General features: G+C 54.2%; 1 protein-coding gene across 5 annotated transcripts in view; it reads right to left on the reverse strand.

Annotated features, from left to right (window-relative positions):
* Positions 1-1,317: 1,317 nt before the first annotated feature.
* Positions 1,318-26,934, reverse strand: part of TRIM9 (tripartite motif containing 9) — a 70,497-nt gene continuing 44,880 nt past the window's right edge. The window contains exons 4-13 of one of the 5 annotated variants that reach the window (XM_075029460.1): positions 23,568-23,678; positions 22,828-22,981; positions 19,875-20,032; positions 16,482-16,620; positions 10,882-11,070; positions 8,482-8,523; positions 7,766-7,789; positions 6,410-6,713; positions 5,441-5,603; positions 1,318-3,109 (exon numbers count right to left, since the gene is read on the reverse strand). In XM_075029460.1, the coding sequence (XP_074885561.1) occupies positions 3,047-3,109; positions 5,441-5,603; positions 6,410-6,713; positions 7,766-7,789; positions 8,482-8,523; positions 10,882-11,070; positions 16,482-16,620; positions 19,875-20,032; positions 22,828-22,981; positions 23,568-23,678 (1,347 nt within the window). In that variant the 3' untranslated portion in view covers positions 1,318-3,046. The remainder of the gene's footprint in view (positions 3,110-5,440; positions 5,604-6,409; positions 6,714-7,765; positions 7,790-8,481; positions 8,524-10,881; positions 11,071-16,481; positions 16,621-19,874; positions 20,033-22,827; positions 22,982-23,567; positions 23,679-26,934) is intronic. The other 4 variants (XM_075029464.1, XM_075029461.1, XM_075029459.1 and 1 more) reach the window with 4 other exon arrangements.

A 26,934-nucleotide genomic window follows, 5' to 3' on the forward strand; every position in this document is an offset into this window, starting at 1 on the left:
CCCCACGAAGCAGAAAAGCAAGAGAACCCTACGGGCCGGCCGGGCCACGCGTGACCCAGGCGCCCCGACTGTCAGGATCGAGCGGCACCGGGTTCCACGCTGAGCAAAAGCCTGCGGCGGGTCGCCAAAGATTTAGGAACCGACCCAAACTGCACGTGTGCAACATGGAAAAAAAACCCCAACAACCCAGGAATGTGACCCATCTTCTGGTTTTTCACAGGGCAAATCGAAGGATTATTGTCCCGGTGGAAAACCTGGGCATGGTTTCCCTGCCAGTAGTTGCCCGACGGAGCAGACAGGGGTTCGGGGCGTAGAGCAGGTATTTCATGTTCGGGACCTGTCCTCCAACGCAGGTGGAAATTGCAGCCACGCAAATGGTGCCGTGCGAAGCGCTCCGAGAGCTGCCAAGAGCTTGGAAGTCGGGAGCCAGGATGCAGCTGGCAAGTGGCTCTGCCCTCGTCTCCGGAGCCCGTCCCCGGGCGGTGGGTGTCCTCTGGCCCTGGGTTTTTTCCCTCCCCCCCCCCCCGGTGCAGGACTTACGGGCTGGGTTTTACTTGCTGCAGGGAGGATGCAATTTCCCGCATCTCCGGTGTTCTGGGCACATTCCCTCTCTGGAAGGGACGAGCATCGTTCTGAGACATAAATGCACTTAATGCAGTGCATTAGCGTTTTTTTCCTTTAGCCCTGGACTCTAGCCCACGATGAGCTCAGAGGCCTCGCATTGAAAACCTCTCCTGAGGCACTCTGAGAAAACATAGAGCAGGCACCGATATCCCAACAGCGAGCCCTTCTCAGGCCCCTGGGAGAACCGTCCTTGCCTTTCCTTCGGAAATGGCCCTGGCACCGCTCATTCCTTAGCGTTTGCCCCTATTTCTGGAAGAAAGACCCCCCCCAAGGGATTTTAATGTTGCCAGCACTGCATCACAACGGTGCTGAGCTGTTCCACTTCTGGACACCTTGTGATTTCTATCATTTTATCTTTCTGCCCCACCTGCTCCTTGCCACCATCTCTCATCCTGGATGGGTCTCCAGGCAGGGGCTGGTGTTGGGGATGCAGCGACTTGTCCCCCCAGGGGGATGCTGCTCTGTATCCAGCCTAGGTAATTCCTCCCTCCAGCTGGATGCCATCTCTCCTTCCTTACATCCCGGCTCCCCGGCATCCAAGACCATCCCTCAGCCTCCCCAAACTCCCCGACGGGGACAGTGAAGGGATGGGAAGTGCATGGCGGTGACCCGCACCGGCGGGGACAAGATGGGAACAGAAGTCAGGGGCTGTGGCGGCACAGAGATGCTCTGGGAAGCTCTGCCCTTCTCTCGTAAAAGTCCTTTATTAGAACAGCAAACATGACACTTCTCTTCAGTACAGCGGCTGTATGCAGCTATCATCGCGGTACAGGGGGACGACGTCTTACAATCACTGGGAGTCTAATAAGCACCATGAACATCCTAAAGAACGGGGGATAACGGCTGAGAGAGGAGCCCCGGGTGAGCCGGCCACGGGGGCTCGTCAGGAATTCACCAAAGAGCTGCTCGGCGTTGTCCCGCAACACGGCTCTCCTGCAGCTGAGAGAAACTCCTCGGTGTAAGTCAACAAGATAGCACCCATCCAATAAATTAGGTAAACTTAATACTAGAGCAACAAGGGAGCGAATGGGACCGTCCTAGAGGAGGGCACGCTGGAAGGGAATGGCCTATTTACACTGGTCTTTCTGCTGGACCGGTACTCCCGTCGCATCCCACCCGACCCCGGATCGATGAGCTGCAGCTCTCCGGCCAGGCTGGGCACGCTGGCACCCACCCGGCAGCGACACCGCTGCCTCCCCCAGCTCCGCCAGCCACGCCGGGAGAAGGCGAGGGACCGAAAAGCGAAGCGTGGGGACATGCGCATGCAGGCGCCCTCGGTATGGGAACGGGGGGCTGGCACCGGGCACGGCACCCACGACCTCCCGCTCCTCTCCTGCCTCTGAATTACCAGAAAGTCAGGGTAGGGAGTGGAGGCTGACGGGAACTGCTGCCGGCAGCAGGTGCTGGCAGGGCAGCGGGCGCGTATTCCTGAGTGCGTGGCAGGGCTGTGGCCAGCTCTCCTTCCTCCCCATCCCCATCCCCACCCTCATCCCCATCCCCATCCCCATCTCCATCCCCACCTCCATCCCCATCCCCATCTCCATCTCCATCCCCATCCCTGTCCCCATCCCCATCCCCATCTCCATCTCCATCCCCGGGCTCCCCGTCAGACCCTCACTGCAGAATGAATTCTCCGGTGAACGGAAGGACGCTATCAGTTAGTATTTAAGGCTAGGCTTTATACGGCAACTATAAAAAAATAAACGCTAATCTCCAAAGAGCCGGGCGAGGGCTCTCCGGTGTATGGCTGTGGCGCGCGTGCCGGCGCCGGGCTGTGGGGAGCCGGGGGAGAGCACCGGGAGCCCGGAGCACCCGGGGACAGGGCAGCCGCCCCTCTGCCCCACCGCTGCACCCCACAGAAACGCCTCAGGGGGACAAGGGACAGGGCTGGGTGTTTTGGTAAGGGCACGGAGACTGACTGGTAATCCAGGACCCACCGCTACACATGACCGAGGGCACTCTGCAAGAAAGGCCACGGGGGAAAGAAATATCCTGCAAAGTAATGGGGCTGGCGTGGGCGACAGCTTTCCCGTGGCGGGGATCCCTCCGGCCACCCCCCCGGCGCAGCGTGGGAGGGGAAAGCACTCTGCCAAACGAGACAAAACTGCCCCCCTCCCCGAAACCCCAACTCAAATCAATAAAACCAAACCTAAAAGCGGACACAGAGGAACATCTCAGGCTACCTAGGTACTTCATCAGCCAAAAAGAGCTAAACAGCGAAGCGCGCACACACACAGGACAGTGCGGGAGGGTGGAGACCAGAGACGGCCAAAAGCCAGGTTCTTCCTTCCCGCTTTGCCTCCCCGTCTCCGGCCGGCGGCCGAGCAGGGACCCGGCGGCTCGGCAGCCGGCCTCGTCCCGCAGGAGGGAACGGGCTGGCTCCTCTCGTCTCGAGAAGAGGCAGCCGGCTCCGGGAGCATCCTCACGGCATGGCCGAGCGCGAAGCGTAGAATTCGGGGACCGGCAGACCGGTGTGCAGCGTCACCTGCAATGAAGAGATACGGGGCTCACCTGCATCCCTCCGTGCCCGGCGGGATAGCCCACGGCACGGCAGCCGGCACGTTGTCCCCGGGGAGGGTAGGAGCAGCACCCGGGGAGAGGCAGGATGCGGCCAGAGACGTTGCCCATCGCTCCTCTGCCCCACTGCACCAGGGGCCTGGGGTGGGTGGGAAAGGCCATCACCAGGACCATGGTGGTGGCTCCATCTTGCTGCTTCACGGCTTGTTTGCGCTGCCAGGATCCCCTACACAGCTCCACCGTGAAGCACCAGGGGTACCAAGCCCCAAACATTCCCAGCCGGCTGCAGACAAATCCAACAGCCAGCTGTCGGAGAGGGGGGACACGGTAGCAGCTGGGTTTTTCTGTAGATGGGATGGACAAAAAGGGTATGGAGGGGCCTGAAGGACACTGAAGCTGCTCGGTACAGGAGACCCCTGAGAAGCCCCTGAACCGAGCACAGGCTTTACAGTGGAGGGGACGTGGCCGATTGCCGGTGGGAGGAAGGACCTTTGCGGTGGAGAAGCTGAACAGCAGCGGGATGCTGGGGCAAGGCCATGCTACGGCTTAGGGGGATGCTCAAGTGCAACCTATAACGGTCCCTTCCAACCCAAACCATTCTATGATTCTATGAAAATGGGAGCTAGGTCTCAGCCCGGCATCATCCGGGGATGGGGAGGGACACAGCAGAGACTGTAACATAGGGACAAAGGGAAAGCAAAAGAAATACCAGGGACCCGATGCTCCCTGCGTCCAGGAAAACCCTGGTCCATAAGGGATATGGGCAGGCTCTGCCTGTACAGACGGAGCGGGCAAGGGGCCAGGTCCTGCAAATACCCACAGAGGCACCGAGGAGCTGCGCAGGGACAATTCAGTTCCCTCCACAAATGCTTTAATTTGGGAGGAAAGCACAATTCCTTCTTTTATTGGAACAGCAGCATTTTCTCCTTCAGAGAGAGACTTAGAAAAAACTTTGTCTAAAATACAATTATTTCCCTCCTAATTAGAGTCATTTTTAATTACTCATACACGTTTGAAGAAGGATAATGAATGGCTTGGGTTTATTAGCAGCCTTTTATCAGCATCCCATGGGACTTCTCTGTTGTCAGGGGATTTAAGTTCTGCCTTGCCCAGAGAACTGTCAGAAAGCAGAGGGGCTCTAGAAACGCGCTCGTCTTTCAGGGCTGTGTAGAAGATTGTGGTAGGAATTAAACCCATCACAAAGCAGGTCGGTTTTTACCACACCAAATTAATACAGCAACCTCTGAAAACAGGGCAGACAAGATGCGCTGCTTTAATGTTTCCTCATTAAACACCGGGACGCTCTGGCAGGGATGCTCCTGGGGTTTGCGATGGTACCGACCAACCTCTGCTCCTGGTCTGCTAGGAGTCTTTCCAGTCTTTCCAGCTCCAGTGTTGCTGGAAAACTGTCACTGCCTTGGTACTGGAGCACAGCACACCCTGGATCCCAATGGACGACATAGCAGAGCATGCCCTAATGCACGGATCCCTAATTTACAGAGGCCACGCGGTGCATCTGCCTTTGCACAGAGGTGATGCCTTTGAGATCCACTGCAGAAGACCATGCCAAAATACCTGACACCCTGAGGTCATCTGTTATGTGCAACGTGTCCTAGGATGTGCCCGGGCACTTGTGCGGTGCTGGAGGTGCAAGCGGTGGTAGAGTGGATGTGCCAAAGCCAGGCTTGGTGAACACGGGGGACTTGTTGGGGGAGAGGATAGCAGGGATGAGATTAGTGAGAAGAAAAATGAAAAGATGAAAATACCGGCTAGGCCCAGGGAGCCACCGCTTGGTGATGTTCAGGAGAACTGAGAGCTTGGGAGAGAGGGAGAGAAGAAGGGTTTGAAACTCCCCAGGGGAAAACAGGCTTTAAAAGGTGCCCTTCTCCCTGGTAATGCTCCTATCTGGGTCCCAGGAGAGCTGTAAGAGCTGGTGAGGCTCTTGTGGGGCAGTATGACGAAACAGAGTTGTCAAACCCCATCGACCAGGGAGGGCTGGAGAACGCTGGTGCTTCAGCAGCCTTGATGGAGAAACCCGGAGCGGGGAGACGGATGCAGCAGCTGCATCTGCAGGAAGGCCCGTCCTGATTGTAGAGACTCGCGGGTGGTTTAGGGCGTAAGTTTAGCTCTTTCCAAGCCACCCCTGTTGCAGGAGAGCCCTCCCCGCTCCACAAAGCCCCCATGCTGCTGAGCATCGACACACACTGCAGTGACAGCGGCATTAGAGGGAGCCTGCCAGCAAGCTCAGCCGCAGGGTATGCCGCTGCGGTGCTCCAGAGAGCACGGTCAAAGCACGTACCTGCACGTTCCTGTTGAGGCTGACGGCGGGGAAGAAGAGGCCCTCCAGGTTCTCGAAGGCGACAGGCCCTTGCTGGTCCTCGTTGATGGAGAACGTCAAGGTCCTCCTGGTCAAATCCAGCAGCACTCCCACCGTGGCACCTTTCGTTATCCCACCCTCGGTTCTGCGGGGGAGAGAAGATCAGAGCATCTCTGTGGCTTCATGTCCCTTGTGCTCCCGGCTCAGGGCACGGACCTCAAGGGTGATGATGCCGAACTTCGCAGCTCACCCAGGAGCCAGGCCATGACCTGCACCCATCCCAGCCACGCTCACAAGCCCCTGGGCACCTTCTTCTCAAGCCTCCCACAGAGGTGCCCTCCGCTTGCCGTGACGTCCCCGAGGCCAAAGCTCCCTACGTGAGCAGCCGCAGGAACACAACCACGGGGGAAAGCAAAGTGGACCTGGGGAGCAAAGCTGCAGACCCATCAGGGAACCTGCAGACCCATCAGGGAACCTGCAGACCCATCAGGGAACCTGCTGACCCATCAGGGAACGGTCTTTGAGGCTGCAGGAAGGTGACACCAGGCTCTCCCCCTGCAAGCTTCGAAGCCCCCAGCCCCACTGTCCCACGGGGAAAGCGAGTAATAGCCGTGGCACGGGGATAAAGGCAAACACCGTTTTCTCGTTGCACGAGTTGCAAGGCTTTGGGTGTTAACTGGAAGGGAGCGGTGCCGCGCGTGCTCGGGGGAAGAGTCGGCACGGAAAGAGTCGCAGTAGGCAGGGGAGGAATATCGGAGCAGTATTGGAACCAGGGAGGCAGGGACTGTCCTTCGCTTGGGATGAGGGCACGTCCTCTAATAGAGGCGATTAGGAGCGACGTCGCCCTTCCCATGGGTGCCTGTGGGTGCCGCTGGAAAAGCCACGGGCTCTTATTTGAACTGCGACCGGGCTGTGGTCTCTGGGAGGAAGACCCCGTTCCAGACCACGTACCTGTTGGTGTGCGAATTGTTGTGCATGAACCAGCTCCGGTTATTGTCCACGTACATGGCCCAGGCCTTGTCGTCCTTGCCCAGCATGGCATCCTTCAGGACATCAATGCGTGCCACACCAAAGGCCGGGTCAGGGTGGTTATCGTAACGATCGATTGACAGCTCCCAGTAATGGAGCCCTTTGGAAAAGCCCGTTTTCCCCAGCACAACCCTGTCATCATAGCTGTTGCAGGTGACAGTCAGGTTGTCATTAGAAAAGATGATGTCAGCATGGGCAGAGGCAGGATCGAAAGAAAACCAAGCAACTGGAACACACAAACAACATCAGGTTAGTCCGGCGGGAGCGCAGCCGTCGGGCGACCGAGCCACGTGGAGCGGGCGCGAAAACAGCGCATGCTGCATGCAGGGCCGACGCGTCGCACGAAGGCACGGCGGGGGCTCGGGCTGCTGCCCACCGAGGCGGCGGCAAGAAGCGGGCAGGCAGCGGCACAGCGGCGGGGGGGGGTCTGCCGGCTCACGGAGGGCACCTTCCCTCGCGGAGGGATGCTTTGAGCTCGTGCGGCTGCAGCCTGCCAGCGTGGCTGAGGTTTTTACGGCCGGGATTCGGATGAGTTTTGCTCTCGCTGCTCCCCGGTGTCTGTCTTTCTCCGTTCCCCTCCCACCGTCTGTCTGTCTCAGCTCACGAGCCCGCAGGATCCTCGCGATCTCCTAAAGTTTGGCCCTAGCAGAAGGAGACGTTGCGATCCCGGCCAGGTCTCCAGGCTCTGGCTAACGTAACTTACTCTTACGACTAAGGGTTATTCATGCAAGCAACAGTTTGCAGGGTCTGGCCCAGCGTGGGAAGGGGACTGAGGGCGAGCGGATAAACCGTGTGTGTATTTGAGGGCTGGCAGTCCTGGGAACCAAAAGCACATACAAAGGTCTACACTGACAGAGATGCTACGTCACACCGAGAAACCTCCCTGCGGAGCAACCGGCCACACGTAAGACAAGAGCTAGCTCATGGGAAGGCTGGAAAATGCCCCAAAACCTCCACGACTCGGTACGGCAGCTGGTTTAAATGCACGGGACTTGGTTACTGCAAATCTGACAGATACAGTGGCACGTCCTCGACAAGACAGAGGCACGGGGTTTCACAAGCCACCAGCCCGGTTCCCCAGGTGGTTTTCTCCAGCGGTCACTGAAACATTGAACTGATACATCCACAAAACACTCTCACGCCTGCAGGAGTAAATACGGCTTGAAAAATAAAACACTCTGGTGAGATTTATTCATCGATTTATTGGATCGTTTCACAAGACAGCTCACATGCACGCGGGTGCCCCACTTTCGCAACTTGACGGAGGCAATTCCGTACCTGCCACCATTTTTTTAATGTCAACTGTGGTCATTCCCAAGGAAAGGCATGCAGGAGAGAAAACAGCACGTAAAGTTGGGTAAAGAAAGGAACAAGAAACAATCCCTGCTTGCCTGCTTCTCCAGTGAGCGCACGGACCTTTCACCGTTTTGCGTAAAGGTGGGGAGAGACGGAGCGAGGATGGGCGCAGGGCGGCTGGCACGGTGTGCGAGCTCCCCGAGGAGGGAATCCCGCAGGGCTGGGCACGGGGCTCCTTCTCCCGGGGGAATGAACGGGCCCGACCTTGCAGGCAGGCTGAAGGGGACAGGCAAGCAGCTACCACCAGCACTCGCTCCAATTAGCTGCCGAGGGGCTAATCACCTCCTCGGCATTTGGCCCATGTTCGAGTGCCCTTAATGAGCTGGAATACGTATTGCTTTGAGCAGGAGGATCAGTTCTTAATTACAGGGCTGCTTCCAGAGCACTGACTTCAGGCTTCTCTTTAAAATCATATGGAGGAAAAACTTAAAAATGCTTTTGCATCATATGGCAATCACCGTTCCTCCTCCAAATTTGCCTACTGCCATGACATCCGACAGTGCCCTGCAAGCAGGGTATGTGCAAGAAATGCTGCTTGGTTGCCAAAGAGAAGTTAAAGATTAAAAAAAAAAAGAAAAAAAGAAAAAAGGATTAGCAACTTGGAGTAGGTGCCAGTTAATTGTAATAAATATACTTGCCTAATTGAGAGTAAGGCGTTCCTTGTGTTTCAAAATTGCATCCTATAAAGAGATACTACATTTCACACATCACAGCTAAGAAACAACAACCGCCTGAAAAACACTCATGAGCATTTAACCATTAACTAAGCATCCAGCCAGCCACGGGAGGCCTGATTCATTAAAAGCCAGAGAGCATGGGGAGGGGTCGCAAATACGATCCGTGAGTTTGAGTGTGGACCGTTGGCCGTTTTGGCGAGTCTCACCTCTGGGAAGTGTGGAGTATCTGCTCTTTCACTGCCAGATCCCATCTCAGCCTTCGAGAGCATCAAGTCTGATTGCTAACTGCTCGGGATGCCAAATCATTGGACTTCCCTCCAGAAAAGAGGCAGGAAATTTTAGCCTTGGCGGAATATCTTGGCCGCTTGGTAAGTATTCTCTAGATTGACTCTCGGTTGAGTCACTTAAAAATAAACACTCCTTGGAGGACAGGGACTGACAAAAGAGCAGCCACTGGTGTGTCCAGTGAATAGGGACCACCGAGCCCTCCCCGGCCGTGTGTGTGATCTGGGCAGGAGCGGAGCAGGAGGGGGGGTCCCTGGGGGCAGATGCCTGGCCTCAGACCCCCGCTAGCACCCAAAGGGCACCGGGCTGTAGCTTCGACGGCAGGTGCCCGGGCAGGATGCTTCGGGGTGCCCTTCATCCTCCTGTGACCGGGCTGTGCCTGACCGCTGGCTGCAAACATCTCCCGCGAGCTGGGGACTGATCCAGGAGCTTGTCCTCGCCAGGAGGAGAGGGCAACATGAAGCCCCACGTTGGCACCGCATGGGAAGGCATTCATGAAGGGTGCTGCATTTTAAGGAAACCCCTGTCTAGCTCTGTGACTGGTTTTCACCTCTCCTCTGGCAAGGAAGCAGGCTTTTCACCTCGCTGACATGCGTGTTGGTGGGAAAGCATCTGGCCGCAGTTGCGCTCCGTGCCATGCTGCCGGCGAATGCCAAGCAGCACCTCCCGAGGCTGTTTTAATGAATCGCTCCCCGTGCCCCTACTCGAAAAGTGGTTTTCAAGGTCTCTGCGTATCGCTGCGATACAAGTTCACCTGCGCGTGAAACAGCACGGACACACGGGCATGTTCAGGACCCTGTTTTGCCTCGTCCCACCACCCCAGACCCTGGCTGCAGAGTTCCGTACTGCGCACACAAGTATTGCTCATGGCCATCGCGGTGGATCTAGGTACACTGGACACAAAGTAAGAAACGTCCGTAACAAAACAGAATTCAAGCCATTAGCGCACAGCAGTACGATGAGAAAAAAAACATAAAAAGCACAAAGAAAAGAAAGTTGCAGGGCCCCTGGTTATTCTGGCAAGGGTCATGCTGCAGCATTCCTCATTCCGGGTTATGGGATGGAAATCAAACAATCGGGGGCCCCCATTCTTCCTGGGCTTACACCAGAGGAAGCTGTGAATTACTCCATTGGAGCCCATGGAGTGGTGTAAATCCAAAGTGGCGGAAGAATCAGGGCCCAGGATCTTTAGCAACGGAAGATGTGCAAAGACTGGTTAGAAAACAGCTCTGGGAGATGCACTGCGCCTGCGGCTCCTTTGCTGGCTGCCCGATACTGTCACTCGTTCTGCCTGTACTGCCTATGTCCCAGCGTAGCCTGCCAGGACCGGGTGCAAGGAGGCAAGCAAAGCGCTTGTGAGTGCTGCCAGACGAGCAAGGTATCACGGGAGTGGTTTCCTCTGCTCTGCAGAAAACAAGACTTTGATACGATCACGTCTGGTTTTGCAAAAGCCGAGCCTGCTTGCTCAAAGCTGAGCGGACGAGAGCCCACATCTTCGGGGTCTTAAGAAGCCAGACTGCAAGGGGTCTGTGAGCTGGCCTTAGCTAGACCTTGCTTGCATCTAGACTTGCATCTTTCTTAAGAGGGGTCTAGATTTAATTCAGCGGACTAATTTCACAGAACAAATCTCACAGCAGAGGCTGCGTTTTCTGGTTGTATAGGGAAAGCAAACCATCGAGATGTCCCCACGGGTTTCTCCCAGGGAGGGTCTGTTCTTCTGACTGTGCCTAGACACAAGATCAATGCAAACTAGAGATGAGGGATCTGCTCTGCCGGCTGGCCGTGCGAAATGTTCTTGGCCCTGCCAAGAACAGCACCCACGTAAGGAGTTACTGTGCTGCTTCGTCACCCCACGCCTGAAACTGCCCATGCTGGTACGTACAGATGAAAACACCACGAGAACTATGCCACTGAAACTCCCTCCGCGGCAGGAGCAGGCCACTGACAAACAGAAGGAGTTCCCCCTGCCATCCGCATGTCATGGGAAAAACAAACACAACGGAACAAAACAAACAAATACTTTGGAGATGCCCAGAAGCACAGACCAAGAGGAAATGCCAGAGGCAGTCAGCTCACCGGCTGAATTCAGGGACTGTAAAGAAGAATGCAAGCTCAGCTGGTGGGCCGAAGATCTTAGCTCAAAGTAGGATCTCCCCGGGAAGCTGGGTTGTAGATTAAGGGTGGAGGAGAAAGGACTCATTCTACGAAGCTGCGATCTTTCCAAAGGCACTGGAAAAGGGAGGGTCTGTTCTTCTGACTGCGTGTCTAAACGTAAGATCAATGCAAACTAGAGATCAGAAATCGGGTCTGCTGGACGGTGTCACTCCATCGCCCGAGACCAGACCTCGGACCAGAGCACAGATGCTTCGGCACGCATGGACCCTGCTTTGCTGCAGCGAGTGTGCATATAGTGCGTGGAGCAGAGATGTCTGGTGCTGTGCCACCCAGCGAGACCCTTCAGGAAAGCCTTGCCTCTGACAGCATCGGCAATAAACATATTTTCATCTTCCAGAATGTTCCCATGTCATCATGACAAATTCAATACGCTTTTTCTTTAAAGTGAGTCCTGCACCTCTTCACAGTAATGCACCTAAAAAAATTCACAAGTTACCATGCACACTTCCCATTGTTCTTTAATAAATCTCATACCTTTTTTTGTGCACAATAATTAGTGGCGTAAAAACTAGTTGGTTGGTAACACTGAAAGGCATTTTGCAGGGCTGTACTAAGCTATATTACCCTAAGTACCACCAAGCACCCACCTTACTCAAAGGTTGTTCGGGATGTTGTGTTCTTGGTATCCCTTTGTACCTGTCAAAACACATCTGAGCCTTACAGTAAGAATTTAACTCATGTGATTCACAGCAAAATGTCAGAGTAGAGGGAACCTCTCAGGTCATTGGTTTCCGTTCCCCGCTACCACAAATGGTCATCTTCTGCAATTTCTTCCCTAGCATCGTCAAGGGATATGTTAACATGAAAATGTAGGATCCACCATCCTCCACACATTCAAATCAGATAAACTCCTGGAAACTGTATCCCCAGCCTTCCTGTCTCAGCTGTAAATATGGATTGAGCTGGAAATCACATTAAAACAGATAAAAGGAAGCATTTCTTTGCATAGTGGATTGTAACTTCTGCAACTTGCTGCTGCGCGAGGCTGTGGAAGCAAAGAGTGTCAGTGGGTTCAGGCATGGGTTAGATGAATTATTGCACAACAGGTCAATAAATGGAGCTCAAGGTTAGGGAGGGACGTGCCCTCTAACATCTACCAAGAGTGAGAGGAACTACTACCCGGGCTGATGGCTCTCCCTAACTAGCATCTTATGTTCCTATAGCTCCTTGCAGCGTATCTCCCCTTGTGTTGTTCACCCCTTTCCAAAAGCTGCCGGTTAAAAAGCCCTGGTTGTTGCTGCAGGTCACTCCACGGTTGGTAAGGAACTTAAAGCTGGGGCCCAGATGAGGAACTGGGCTTGAAAGAAGATAAAAGGTTCTGGTGCTTGATTAGGCTGGGGAAGGGCTCTCAGGCTGTGGTGCCCAAGCCCCTTTGCCACATCCCCAGGGTGGCAGAGACGGCCAGGAGCGGCTGCTGGTGGTGCTGGCAGAGTCGGTCAAGTTTGGGAACCCGTGGGAGGGGATGGCAGGACACAGAGTGTGAGAAGCCAGGTGTTCCTCCCTGATCCTCTGCTCCTAGGCTCGTGTCTCACCAAAGATACAAGAAGCCAAAAGCAGGCTTGCCTTGAAAGTCTGCAGCCATGCCTAAAACTGGAGACTCAGAGCAGCTGAGAGAAGGGGGAGTGGAGACACGGCTCTTCCCCCGTGCTGGCTCTCAGTGCATGGCTGCAGGCAGCACATGCCCAGGAGAGCGTGGCTGAAGGCACGAAGCAGCCCAATGGAAGAGCCAAGGTGTGGGCAAAGAGACCTGGGGAAGGGTGAGAACGGAGCAGCAGGTTTTGGCAGGAGGGAGGTCGAACCTCTGCACCAGCCAGGAGCGCAGATCTGGGCCTGGGGAGCAGGCAGGGACAGTCCCCTCCAGCACTGCCGAGCATCTCTTCTCCATCTCCACCTGGGGCCAGTTGGTCCTTCATCCCACCATCCAGCCTGCTGGACAGCCCACGGAAAGAAACAACACTGGAGGGACTCAGAAGCCATTTCAGAAATCCTTGTAGAGAAAAGCAGCCCACCTGCAGACTCTAATCCCACTGCAACGGGGAGGTCTCCTCCTCTGTTCCTTGCCACCGTGCATTAGATGCCTGTTCCTGGGAGCAGCCATTTGCATCCCACCATGACCAGTAGACCAGAGCCAGGGGCTTCTGCAAAGCCTCTCAGAAGCTGCTCTTGCCACAGCCATGAATGCACCAAGGAACCACCCGCCCTGGGTAGGCTGAAAATGGGAACGTGTCAGGAGGAAAACAGCCCGGGTCCCAAAGAAGTCAGCAGGAGACTGGCCAGAGGCTGGAAAATCTGCTGGATGAGGAAAGACCAAGAGAACTGGGGCTGCCCAGCCCAGGGAGGAGGAGACCTGGGGGAGACCTGAGGTCTGCCAGGGGTGAGGACAGCCGAGCAGTCCTGCCACCGGCCCAGCTTTTTAAGCTGCCTGTGCCTTGGGACAGGGTCACCTTGCAAACTTTCTTCCAGACTGATTTCCAAGTCTACAGCTGAACTTCATTCAGGTGCTGAAGAAACAGAGAGGTTAAGGCAGGCTCCACATCGCAGTGCCCTGGAGCCTGCAGTGACGGTCCTGGGAGGCACTGGCTAAGACATGACAGGGCAAGAGGCTGTGAAACAGCCTGACATCAGCTAGGGAGAGGACACAGTTCAAGGTAAGGACCAAGGCAGCCCTTGCTGCCATTTGGCTGTCCTGGTGATGAGGATCTTCATCCCTGGGAAGCCCCAGAGGGCCCAGCATGTGGAAAGGGCTTCAGACCTTCTCCCAGCCCGGAGCCACCTTGCCCTGCTAGTGGCACCAAGCACCAGCTTTGAAAGGTGAACTGCAATTTCCTCAGCTGGAAAACGTAGTTTCCTTTGGGAAGAGTAGGAGAAGACGTGCCACACCATAAGCTGGGAAGGTGCTTTGCAGCTTGCTGCGGGCTCGCACGTGTGCTGACTTCCCGTGGCACATTCCTGTCGGTGCCGGCTGGCTCGCCTTGGCTGTTTGGCTGGGCAGGACCACAGAGGCATGCCTGCAGAGGCCCAGACACAATTTTACCCTCCTCTCATCCTTGTTCTCTTCAGATGCTGAGACCCTGCAAGACATTACACTCCCCACTAGCCCACAGAAGGCAGAAGAAAGACTCCAGTTAACTTCCACAGGCTGTGGATAAGGATCTTGTGTGCCAGGACTAGCAGCCTCTAAGCAGAACTTCTCATAACCACTTACAGCAGGACAGCCTTGTTCAGAGAGTTGTTCTTTTCATATCAAGCCCATCTCCTCTTTTGTCCCTTCTTCCTGCACAAACACTTTGGAGCAAGCTGCAGAGCATGGCTGAAAGGAAAAGCTAAGCCTACTTCAGACCAAATAGTACTTGCAAGGCCTGATGCTGCTGTAAAGGCCAGAAATAAAAGCCTAACTGGAGAGCCGTGATGTGCAAGGTGGCTCTATTCAACAAATCACTCGGATATCCAGAAGCTGCAGAGAGATGTAATTTATTTCACTTTGAGTCCAAAAAGCTCAGACAGCCTCTAAGAGCAGAAAATGCTCCAGGCCCATTTGACTTTTTCTCCTTCTTTCTTTCGTGCTGGAATAACAAATGCAAAAGCTCATTCAGTGAAAAGGCTGAATGCAGCAAACTTTCAGCCGATGCTCAGAAGACTGAAATGTCTGTTTGCTGGCGCAGACCAAGGCACCAGCCCCAAGCATAGCCTGGCCTGCTGGGACCATGAGCAGCTATTTTGTCCCAGGCTCCTTCATATTTTGGAGCTGCGCAATAGGTGAGCTTGGCTCAACAGTGAAAACACCTGTGAGAAGAAAGCAGAGCTGGAAAGATCATAGGGACCACGCTGCAAACTCCTGGCTTGGACAACTTAAAGCCCAGCTGGTTTTGGTTAGGAACCTGCCTCAAATGGGTCTTACAAGACACAAATGTGATGAGAAGCCAAAGCTCTGCTGTCTCCTGCAAAGGCTGGTGAAGCCAGGTAGTGAAGTGGGTGAGAACTGTTGACCTTCAGGCTTTGGGAACGGACCTGGCCACCCCTCTGTGGGGCTGGATCTGGGTAGTCCCATCCCTGGATCTCCAGAGGAACACTGCAGCTTCCTTGATGATGATGTCCAGCTTCGCAAACAAGCACGTAGCTCTCAGACAGATGTGCCAAGGCCTTTGTGGCCTGTGATTTGAATTTTTTGCCTCTTGTATGAGAAAGGTTTATCACAGGTTTGCTCCCCACTCCACCTGTCACACATGAGTCCTATTCCTTGCCAGCCTGTCCTGCCCACACATTCAAACCTGGCACGTGTCCTTTCCGAACTGGAACAGTTATCTCCTGCAGATGAGTGCAGACAAACAAGTGAAAACGCTCTGCATAACCTTGCTCTGCTTCTATCCGTAACTCAGTTTTCAGCAGAAAACCCTTTTTTTCTCCTTGCTCAAAGCCACCAGAGATGCTCTGTGGCAAGAAGGCTCCCACCTTCCTTCTGCCCCACCAGCAGCCCCATGAGCTGCGTTTGCTCCCTCCTGACCACAGACTGTGTCTGCCAGCAGCAGCTGGGGCTGCAGGAACACACTGCTGCTCTTGAGCCAGCTGCCAGCCAGGTCTGGTAATGCTGCCATGAAACAAAATCTTCCCGTGGCTTGGGAAAGAGAGATTTTAGTCTGGGATTAAGGAAAAGGGATTCCACTGAGCGTGGAAAACTCCCAAGGAGGGGTTTCTCGCCTGGCAGCAAGGCTACGGGGCGGCAGATGTGCTGGTGGGGGCTGATTCCTTCCTTCACGTCTCCATCGCCTGCTGCTTCTGACTCCCACCTTGTTTCTTGGAGCTAGCCTTACGACTCTCCACCTGCATGTCAGAAGCGAACCAATTTTCCATGACGGATTAAGTGCCTGGTGTGATAAATGTACTTAAAGTTGGGCGGGGAGACTCTTCTGCAACCTGCAAGGGAGTATTTAATAGTCTAACTGAGCGCCTGCCAGTGTGGGGGTGATGCAGATGATGCCGGTGTGGTTGGCTGTACACCCCGTGGGTCTGTAAGGACACTCGTGCAGCTCCACGATCCCTCTGCTCTCTGTCACAGACTGCCAGGGGCTGAAGGAGATGTCGTGTGGTCATGGCATTGTGCAGCGATGCACAGCCCTTAGTGTCTCAGGAGCAATGTTGACAGTGTTGTTTTGTTTTAAATGGAATTAATGAAAACATCTGAGCTTCCCTTTGTGCAGTACAAACCCTGCTGCAACCAAATTTTAAATACCTTTCTGCAGGATGCCTCTCACTGTACCTCCCCAAAGAACATCTTCTGCAAAGGAAAGGGGTGAGAGGGAAATTCTGGCACTGTTCAAGGCTCCTGACATAACCTTTCCCCTCCCATCAGCGCTGGCTTTCCTGCAGTGATTGCTGAGGTACTGGAGGACCAGCGGAGCGGTTCCCTGTATTGCAATGCTAAGCTTGGGTGTGCTGGACGGGCCCCACGCGTGCGTGTGAGCAGTGTCTGAGCGTGTCGGGCTGGAGCTGTTGCAACGCCTTACCCTCAGATGTCTGGAGGACCAAGGTCTTGCTGTAGGGGCTGACTCCTGTTTTGTTGAAGGCTTTGACACGTGCGCTGTACGTGCTGTTGAAGTGAAGCCCGTCCACCGTGCACATGGTCTCCTTGCCCACGTACACCTCCTGCAAAGCAAGCACAATTAGTGCCCAGACCACCGAGTCCCAGGGGTGGGAGAACAGCTCCCTGGGGTTGTGATGCACAGGGTTCAGCCCTGCTCTGCTACCTGGCACAGACTTAGGAGCACTGGATATGGCTAAAGCAGGAAAAAAAAAGTCTATGATTTGTTCCTTGACAATACTTTGGGCTGCATAAAAACAAGTGTGACCAGCAGGTCGAGGGAGGTGATTCTGCCCCTCTACTCTGCTCTGGTGTGACCCCCCCCCGCAGTACTGCATCCAGACTCTGGAGTCCTCAGCACAGGAAAGACATGGACCTGTTGGAGCAGGTCCAGAGGGGGGCCACGAAAATGATCAGAGAGATGGAACACCTCTGCTATGAGGACAGGCTGAGAGAGTTGGGGTTGTTCAGCCTGGAGAAGAGAAGGCTCTGGGAAGACCTTATAGCAGCCTTCCAGTACTTAAAGGGGTTTATAAGAAAGATGGGGACAAACTCTTTAGCAGGGCCTGTTGTGATAGGACAAGGGGTAACGTTTTTGAACTGAAAGAGGGTAGATTTAGACTCAATAAAAGGAAGAAATTTTTTACGCTGAGGGTGGAGAAACACTGGCACAGGTTGCCCAGAGAGGTGGTCGATGCCCCATCCCTGGAAATATTCAGGGTCAGGCTGGACGGGGCTCTGAGCAACCTGGTCTAGTTGAAGGTGTCCCTGCTCATTGCAGGGGAGGTTGGGCGAGATGACTGTCCTGGTTTCAGCTGGGACAGAGTTAATTGTCTTCCTAGTAGCTGGTACAGTGCTGTTTTTGAGTTTGGTATGAGAAGAATGTTGATAACACACTGATGTTTTCAGTTGTTGCTAAGTAATGTTTAGTCTAAAGTCAAGGATTTTTCAGCTTCTGATGCCCAGCCAACAGGAAGGCTGGAGGGGCACAAGGAGTTGGGAGAGGACACAGCCGGGACAGCTGACCCAAAGTGGCCAAAGGCGTATTCCATACCGTGTGATGTCACACCCAGTACGTAAACTGGGCAGAATGGGGGTGGGGAGATTGCCGCTTGGGGACTAATTGGGCATCGATCAGTAGGTGGTGAGCAATTGCATTGTGCATCACTTGCATATTCCAATCCTTTTATTATTACTATTGTAATTTTATTAGTGTTACCATTATCATTATTAGTTTCTTCTTTTCTGTTCTATTAAATTGTTCTGATCTCAGCCCAAGAGTTTTACTTTTTTTTTCCAATTCCCTCCCCATCCCACTGGGTGGGGGGGAGTGAGTGAGCGGCTGCATGGTGCTTAGTTGCTGGCTGGGGTTAAACCACGACAATGACGTTTAAAGGTCCCTTCCCACCCAAATCATTGTATGATTCTATGAATACAGCGCCATAAAACCAGTTTCTGTAGGGGAAGGGGATGCTATTCGTATTGGACCAAGTCACAAGGTATCAATCCCAGCCAAACTCCCACTCAATCCCAGAAGAGCTCTGCCAGAGAATGTATACAGACTGAGCCCAGGACACAGAAACATCCTTGCAGAAAACAATTTTGCATGCTCTTGGGTGGCAGGATCAAAGCATTCCTTGGAAGAAAATAAGGTGATCACACCACACGGGTGCTGACTCACTGGTGTGCCATGCTTCTGCTGCTGTAGCTCCATTCAGAGGAATGGAGCTGTGCGAGCACAGACAGCGGTGAACAGGCCTATGGGCTACCAAAACACACGGCTCATAAAACCCTGTGTTGACTTGTAATTAGCAGATCCCGTGACAAAGCCCTGTTTGCTGCCCTTTGTGGCGCAGAAGGAGGCTCTGCGCAGGCAGTTTGCCTGCGTGGGAAAGTTTCGCTGCCTGAGCTGCTGGGGCCACGGCGTGCTGCTGCTTCCAGAGCCAATGCTTGAATCTGGCCTCTTTCCTTGCAGGTGGGTGCATGTCCCCAGAGCTTATAGGGGTGCCTGCACGCTCCCCTGCACTGCAGAGCAGAGATGATGGCTTCCACCCCTCCGGACACCCTGAGCAGGGCTGGGAGCAGCCCAAGCCACAGCAGACTTGGGAACAGCGATAAGTCAGTGCTTGGGGTCAAAGAGTACGATGTTGGTGTCCTAACGAACTGGGTGAGATTCGTGATGGGATGCTAAGGTGGCCCTGATCTACCTGGGCTCCAGCACCCATAAAGCTCTCCTGCAGCCAGCACCCCATGAGAGAGAGCACAGCTCCCACTTCACCACCCCAGGCTCACTGCAAGGAGCCCCTTTTCGGCTTGATGCCCAAAGGCAGAGTCCTCTTGCCTCAGGACACTGTCCCAGTCTCTCCTGCCTGTTTGTGTGGAAGGCAGCTAACAGGCTGGGCTACACGCTGACCTGCTCTTGGCAGGGACTGTCACCTGTATGACGGTCTTGCTGGGCAAATCGCTGCCTGACATGGTCAACTCACTGTCTTCGGGCAGGAGAATGGCTCAATGATTTGAGAAGCCAGAGCTGTTCCCCTTCGTGGCACCAGCCATGTCCCATCAGCTGGAGCAGTCCCCTCTAACCCCAGTGGCAGGAATACCATGCACATCCAAGCCCCTTCCCACTGCTGGCGGGACAAGAGAAGACTGGTGTGCTGGGGAATTGCCCTCACCTTGCCAGTGTGGCTGTGGAGAGCCTCGGTCTCCCCAAACCCAGCCGCCTGCTCCCTTCTCTCTCCAGATCCCACCTGTATCACCTATCTTCTCCCTCGACTCTGCTCTGGTTCCTGCCTGCCTGAGTTTCTTGTGGATGAATTCAGAAAATGCAATGGGCTAGTCCCTGAGCCTGCTCTCAGTGGATGTGAACACACCAGGATAATTATCTGCATGTTGGATCAGAGAAAAATCTCTTTTAATTGTGTAAGTACAGCAATTTAAAAGCCCTTAGGCCTTAAACACCTCTGCTTGCTAGCAGCTGGCAAACCATGAGTCTTTCATGGCAATTAGCATACCTTGCATGAAATATTTAGCAACCTAAGAAGACGGAGCTTCAGATGTGTTCTTTGCATTTGCAAGTCATATTGGTCACTGGAAATGTACTTCCATCCTCTCAAATAACCTTGCCCCCCAAAAGAGCCCAGAGCTTGTCTGCACTGTTGGCTTCCCTGGGTACCCCAGCAGCGAGCCTCATGTTTCCAGGGAAGGAGGGGACTTGCAAAAAGTCTGGGGAACTCTTTGGTCACTTCATGGCAGGGCAATACTGGAGCCAGCAGCAACACCGTGCTGCTGGGACCGGCTTCGTGCTCCAAGCACCTACCCTGAACTGGCCGCCGTTGCCGTCATCGAGCTCCAAGATGTAGCCTTCCACCTGTACCGTCGACAAGGGGGGCTGCTTCCAGGACAAGGTAGCACTGTTGTTGTGGGTGCAACACTCCTCTAGCTGCAGGATCGGGGGGGCCGGCACTGGGGAGGAAACTAAACACAAATTAGTGTAACCCTGGCTGCTAGCACCGCAGAAGAGGAGCAGGGGGATAGCCGTGGCACGCACATTTCAGCTGGAGCATGAAGGATGCCTTTATTGCCTTGGAAGCCAGCACGGCACAAGGGATGTAACTGTGATCTCGTGGGTGTGGGATGGGGAGCAAGTAGAAAGGACTGTTATCCAAACAAGCTCCACCAAATTCCTCCACCCTGCAGCCTGGTGAAGCTGAGATTTCCCCAGAGCTCTTCTGCTCTCTTCCTGTTTTCTGATGAATTTTGGTGAAATACGGCAGTGCAACAATATACCTGGTAGAGAACTGCCTGGACTCTTCACAGCAGCCGGTCCCAAACCTGGGACACTCTCCCACAGGCTCTGCAGAGCTGGCTGCAGCTGTGGGCCTGGCCTTATCTGTGACTCAGCAGCAAGCACTGCTCTGCTTTTCCATCCAACAAATTCAATGCAACAAAATAAGCAATGCCGGAGCAGCAGAGACGAGCCTCGGGACATGCAGAACAGGGAGCACCTGATCTTTTTGCCATAGTGAAGTCTGTCCGAAAAGGGGAGGCAACTGCACAAACTGCGAGACTTGGTGAAGAGATGAGTTTGTCTCTCAACTATGCAGTTTCAGAGCCAGGAATGCTAGCCATCGACCTGCCAAAAAAGGCTCAGGGTCCTTGCACGCTGTCCCAAGCAGAGAACCCACTCTGGGGGTTCCTGTGGGACCTCCAGGGCTGCCCCCTCTGCCAGCTCAGCCAGAAAACAGCCCTTGCTGCTGAACACCTTCAAGCATCACAAGCACATTTCAGAGAGGTCTCCAGGCACCAGATGGTCCCTGTCCTCAGCCTCCGCACGCCTCTGGAACTGAAGCTGGAAGGCTGTGGACCCTATAGCCTCCCATCAGCTACACAGGGGACATAAAGGACTGTCAGGGCTTTTTCTGCTCACACTGCTGTATTTGGGCATCTGCACATGTGTGAGGCAGCGTGCTCCTGCTCTGAAAAGCATGGAGGGGTGACAGCATGACAGGGAAAGGGGATGTCTACTGATACATCCCATCCCCTGGCGAGGGACAGCCCTCCCAAACCTCCTCTCAACAGAGCTGCTCATCTTCCATCCTCATCCTCACTGCCTGAAGTCTGACAAAAGCCAGCAAAAAAAGAGACATGGAGAATCCAGACAAGATGTGGAGGAGCCATGGATGCCTGGGAGAGAAAAGACAGACTCGCTAGCAAAGGTTCACCATTCATCACCTCCCTCTGCAACTCATCCACCTCCTGGGTTGGATGCTCAGCGGGAACCACCAGGCTGAGGGTCTGGAGAAACCGAGTGGAGAAAGCCCTTGTGTTACAGCCAATACAGCAGACGAGATGCTGCTCGTGCCCAGCATGTGCTGGCAATTGATGTGGGATGCCCTGTACCTATTGCTCACCTCTGCTCTTTATCGAGACCTCTGGTGTTGCCCTGCCTCCTCCAGTGCTGTGACACGTGTTTGGGATCCAAGCCCAACCTTCTGCAAAGTCTACAAAATGCAACAACTTATTTCCACGGCGAGGGTGAGACGAGAGCACAGCCTCTGTCAGCTCTGCCCTGCCTCCGCAGAGGAGGGCAGGCAGCTAAACTAGCAGCAGATTTGCTCTTATTAATTAAAAATAACCCTCTGGGCTAAATTGAAAGAAGGGAGGGTAGGAACACGCTAACATCTCCATGATGGGTGTGTAAAAAAACAGTAATCCAGCCCTCCCTGGGTTTGGCTCCCCTCGCTATCAAAAAATGTTACTGACACTTCAAATTAATGGCCTGGCTAATGATGAGCAACTACAAGCGCTCCCAGCAGCCATGCCCAATGCACCCTTCTCACTGCAGCAAATACCAGCGGGGACATTATTTGAAGATGCTCGTTATCTCTACGGAGGAAGCGTGTGGTCAACAGCCTTCCTGCGTCTGACCGCTGAGAAATGCTGGTGTGTGCAAATGGCTCCCCAGTCAGGAAATCCAGCCGTGATGGCAATGAAGAGCCATGCCAGACCCGCAGCTGGTTGCCTTTCCTCCAGGCAGCTCATTTGCACCACCTGAAGGTACAGGCCTATGTTTGATGTCCTCCTGAGCTTCCCTGTGTCACAGCCCATGTGCATCTTCTGTCAGCTTCCCAGGGCTTGGCCAAGTCACAAATTGCTCACAGGTCGCAGTGGTTCTCTGCTTCCTGCAAAGCGATGCAACTGCAGTGGCTCTCTGTGGTTCGGGAGAGTGCACACAGAGATAACGGAGAATGAGGAGGAAATTAAAACTGAAATGAAGGTCTAAGACAACAGGGAGGAGAGGGGAGGGAGCGAAGATGCTGAGATAAGTGGAGTGACTCTTTGTGCCTTTGTGTTTGGACAGACAATGTGGCTGCCCACAGCAGGCAGCTCGCTAGCTGGCCTGTGCCAGACGCTGCTCAGCACTGAGCAAGCGAGCGTGTGTGAGCAGAGGTTTGGGAAGCGCCTTGTGCTGCTCTTGAGACCCCGGTCCCAACCTGCAGAGTGCTTTCTAATGCACTGCCAGGCAAAACCAAGCTGCCGGCACCTTCATCTGGCATACAGTTGCCCAGGGATCTGAGACAGGGAGGCAGATGGCTGGCCCAGGGGTGCAAAATACGCAGGAATGGGCATAACTCTGGGTCTGCGGTGCCCAGTCTTGCTGGGACAAGATGAGAAACTCTCCTCTCCTGCCCCTTCCCTGTGATGAGTTGCATGGAAGCACTCAGCATGAGCAGAGACGGGCTTTTGAAAGGCACTGGAAATATTCTTACCTTTCATCTGCACGAAGTCGAGCTGATGGATGGACTGTAGCAGAGGGGCGTTGTCAAGGTTCAGGTCAAAGTCCGTGGTCATCCGGGGTGTAAGCGTCCCCTTTCCCCACTGGTCCTCAGTTAAGTGCACTCTCCTGATGAGAGCGTCGGAGATCTGGTGGCAAGGAGCAGCCTCAGCTATCGAGGGCCACCTGGGCTGCACGCTGTGCCTCGTCCCTACCCTTCTCTCCTCCTTCCCTTTGCCTCCCAGGCTGCCGTTTCTGCCCCTGACTGCCAAAGGCTGGGACATCACACGTGGTTTCTAGCATCGCCCTTCGCTGCAGCCTCAGATTGCCAGAGGGACCCCAGGAGTTTTGGGGACTATTTTAAAGGCAGGGTCTAGTACCAAGGGGACCAGCCCAGGAATGAACGGTGGGATGCAGTTCTCAAGTGCTGTATGTCCTTCTCTCGCTGGAGAGCCAAGAGACAGCACGTTACGATCACTGCTCCAGAGATACATCACCATCTGCTGCAACCCTCTCTTTCTCTGGTCAGAGTAAGAAACATCCCTGGCCTGGTTCTGCTTTTCTCTGTGAACCTGGAGGTGATGAGAGGTTGGCCCTTGATTTTATGGCTGGAAAAGCTGGGGACATCATCCTGGGTGTAACTCCTTTGACTCTGCTGCATCACCCCAGGCCCTCATCTGTGCAATACCTTTCCTGCTCCCCTCGTAGCCCAGACGTGAGCAGCTCCACACCAACCTGCAGGAAGCCGCTGGGGTCGTTCTCCTTGATGACCTCCAGGCAGTACTCCATCAGGCCCGTGGTCTGGCGCAGCTTGACCGTGCAGTGAGAAATCTGGTCTCGCACCACCTGCAATGGGACAATGAGAGCAGCGTGGCTCAGAGAGGTTTGGGAGACGGGGAGCAAACGGGCTTTGGTGCTGTGTGGGCACAGGGACAGGGTCAGGGCAACATGAAGGGAGACAAAGACTCAAAGGAAGAGAAAAAGGCAGAACTGGCCAAGACTCGTACACCAAATTCCAGATCCTTGAAAACCTGGGGAACAACAACAAGCCTCGTTTAGCTCAAAATTATTAACCCATGTAATTATTCAAAGCAGTAGGGAAGTTCCTTGCTCTGTCTTTAATTAAGACAGCTTCCAAATGACAGCTTATGAACTCCATGCAAAGCAAATGCCTACCTCCATAGATACACAGGTGCTGCTGCAGCCCCTGTGGGAATGCCCTATCCATCCTTGGCATGGAGCTGGGCTGCGGGGTTGGCTCTGGGGCAGCTGCACCCAACCACCCCGGGCGAGGAGCGAGCCTGGTATTTTGGTATTTCCAAGAGGAACGAACGCACCACCTCCCCCAGCTTCAGCTCTGACTACCGATCTGTTTGAGATGCTCATCTTCCCATCAGCTGAGATGGACCATGCTGCAGAATTGCCTCATTTCCTCCACTGGCTGCAGCAGGAGTCTGGGGATGAGCTCAGAAGGAGAGGTGTGCCAGTGAGAGGAGATAAATCCTGCACGCCTTGTGACAGGGCTCCCTACAGCACGCCAAGCTCTGCCTGGGTCTGCCCAGCCTGCATGCTAAAGCACGTCTTCTTGCACCCATGGGAAATGTGTTTCAGAATCCCAGCGGCAGAGTACAAACAAGCATGTGGTTTGGCCGGTGCCTGCGGGCTCTGGTGACCTTCCCTGAAACACGGCGGGGAGGACAGGGTTCAGGCTCTGACACCGCGAGGGTGTATTTGAAGGTTGGCTGGTTCCTCACGTTGAATTCCTGCAGAAGGAGACAGTGCAGGTCTGCACCCGGTGTCAGTGCAATTTCTGTCATGGGAGATTGGCAGAGCAGCTCAGGAAGAGAGATTTTATGCTTTAGAGGAATGTGCTCATGGCAGGCAATTATTTTTTTTTTCTTTTTTTCTGGAGGAGCTTTAAAGCTGTGTAAAGTTCTTCACTAGGACTGAACAAAGCTATGCAGCTCTAGAGACCACAGCTATTCAGGATGTTACAGACAGTAAAGATGAGCTTTGCATCAGCATCTGCAGCTGCAGTGCGATAGAAAAGACTGCAATAAGCAGCGATTAACATTTCTGAAAGCACAGTTGTGTCCTCGGCACCGCAGTCGGTGAATCCCAGCGCCCGTGTGCCCACTGCTCCATAGGCACAGCAGCGCTCAAATGACCACCCTGCGCTGAGGACCATCTCCTGTGAGCATCCCTACTGGTCTGAGGGATGGGGAGGTGAAACGAAGCACATGTCAGCCTCCTGTGGTGAATGAACCTGCGTTTCAAGGGGGGGCGATGACTCCTGCAGGGCAATCAATCACATCATGTGTTGCTTAATTATAATTTAATCACCTCTACTTAATCACCTAACAGGAAGAAAAGAATTACCAGTCTTGCAACTTGGGACAACGTATCTGCTTCTGTGAAATGCCACGAAGCACTCTCCTAGCCGGCTCCTCATTTTTAGGGAGCAGCCACTCCTTGCTGCTTTTAGCAATCCCAGCCTGATGTTTCCAGCCTGTGGCAGAGGGGAGCCGAAGCAAGCCCAGGCGCTGGGGAGGGGGCTGCAGCCAGCACACCCCATGTGCAAGGTGGAGAAGGCAGCAGGGGGAGCTCCCATATTGCTCCTCTAGACCAAGACATGTGTATGGAGTCTTGCAGAGATGCTGGATCACTCTGAGATGGAGCTAGCAAGCAGCGTGATCGGCAGACACCGGTTTTGGCCTCAAACGCTGTCATTAGATGGAAGAGTTCATTCAATGCCAGTTTCTAACATTTGAGTGCACTGGGATGCAGCAGAGGCAACAGCTAGTCCTAGAGATCCGGACTCCTACACTGACCTCTGCCAAAGGCATGGGCAAGCCCCAGGACTTCTTTTCTCCAAGGGGATGGTCAGTCCTTCAGGATGGGATCCAGAAGGTACAGTGGGGGTGCAAAGCCTTGCAGCAACCTGCAGCCCCTGCCATGCAACGCAAAGCAGCCTCTTGTGTTAAATTGATCTCTTCTGCCCAAAGAGAGGGTGCCGGGGAGTTGTTCTACTCCTGCAAGGGTTGTCCGCTGTGCGGATGTTGGGTCTCTCAGCTGCAGATCATGGTGTTACCACTACGTGTGAGATGAGCCCAGCCTGCAGTCTCCAACCTTGCTGTTAGAGCATAAACTGACTGCACCGACCGAGCCAGAGAAAGGTTTTGCCTTCCCTGTCTGCTGGGCTGCAGATGGGCAAGTGGGGATCCCACCTTGAACACCCAGAAAAGCAGCCTTCTTCTCCGGGGAAATGCACATGCTACCAGGAAGACAGCAAAGATGGGATTGGTAAAACAATCTTCTTATCTTTTTTGCAGCTTAAATCTCTGTCTGGTTTGCCCAGGATAATGAATTTGTGAGCCTCTCCCTGCCCGAATAGAAGTATTACCAGCAGAATTGCCATCTGCTACCGCCAGCCAGACATGAGCCTCCAAGAAACAGCATTTGCTTGGTGAAGACAGGCACGGTGTCCCAGGACAGTCCTGGACATGTGGCTGGCTCCCCCGGCACCCACTTGGCCAAGAGACGGTGTTACCAGCGAGGCAAGGGGACCTGCCACCACTGCTCTGGTGTCAGCGTGAGACCTGCTGGGCTTCCTGGCACTGGGAGGAGGTAGCCGGGACACAGAGATGCCGGCCCCGGCTTTGCCCCTCTACCCTGCTCATTCCCTGGCAACAGGGTGAGGTCAGGCCAGCGCCAGGCAGCTCCAGGCTGATTAATTACCGAGCTTCCTAGCAGATTATCCCTGCTAATGAAGGTCTGGTCTGGAGTGGAAGTGCTTGCTGCAGTGGTTGGTAAGAGGTCTCCTTATGTAGCTAAGAGGCTACATAAATCTTTATGCATGTGGGTGCAAACTGAGATACAAGAAATTCCATTTAAACATAAGTAAAAGCTTTTCTTTTTTTTTTTTTTAAAGGTGGTCAAAGACCAGAACAGAGAGGCTGTGGAGTCTCCAGCCTTGGAGACATTCAAAACCCAACCGGAGGCAGCCCACGGCAGCCTGCTCTAGGTGCTCAGAAACTGCACCCAAAGCAGCGGCTGCGTCTCTGTCCCAGCCCACACCTTTAGCCCCAGCGATCCTGCCCTT

Source organism: Buteo buteo, chromosome 6 (genome assembly GCF_964188355.1).
Source record: "Buteo buteo chromosome 6, bButBut1.hap1.1, whole genome shotgun sequence".
NCBI classification, from domain to species: Eukaryota; Metazoa; Chordata; class Aves; order Accipitriformes; family Accipitridae; genus Buteo; species Buteo buteo.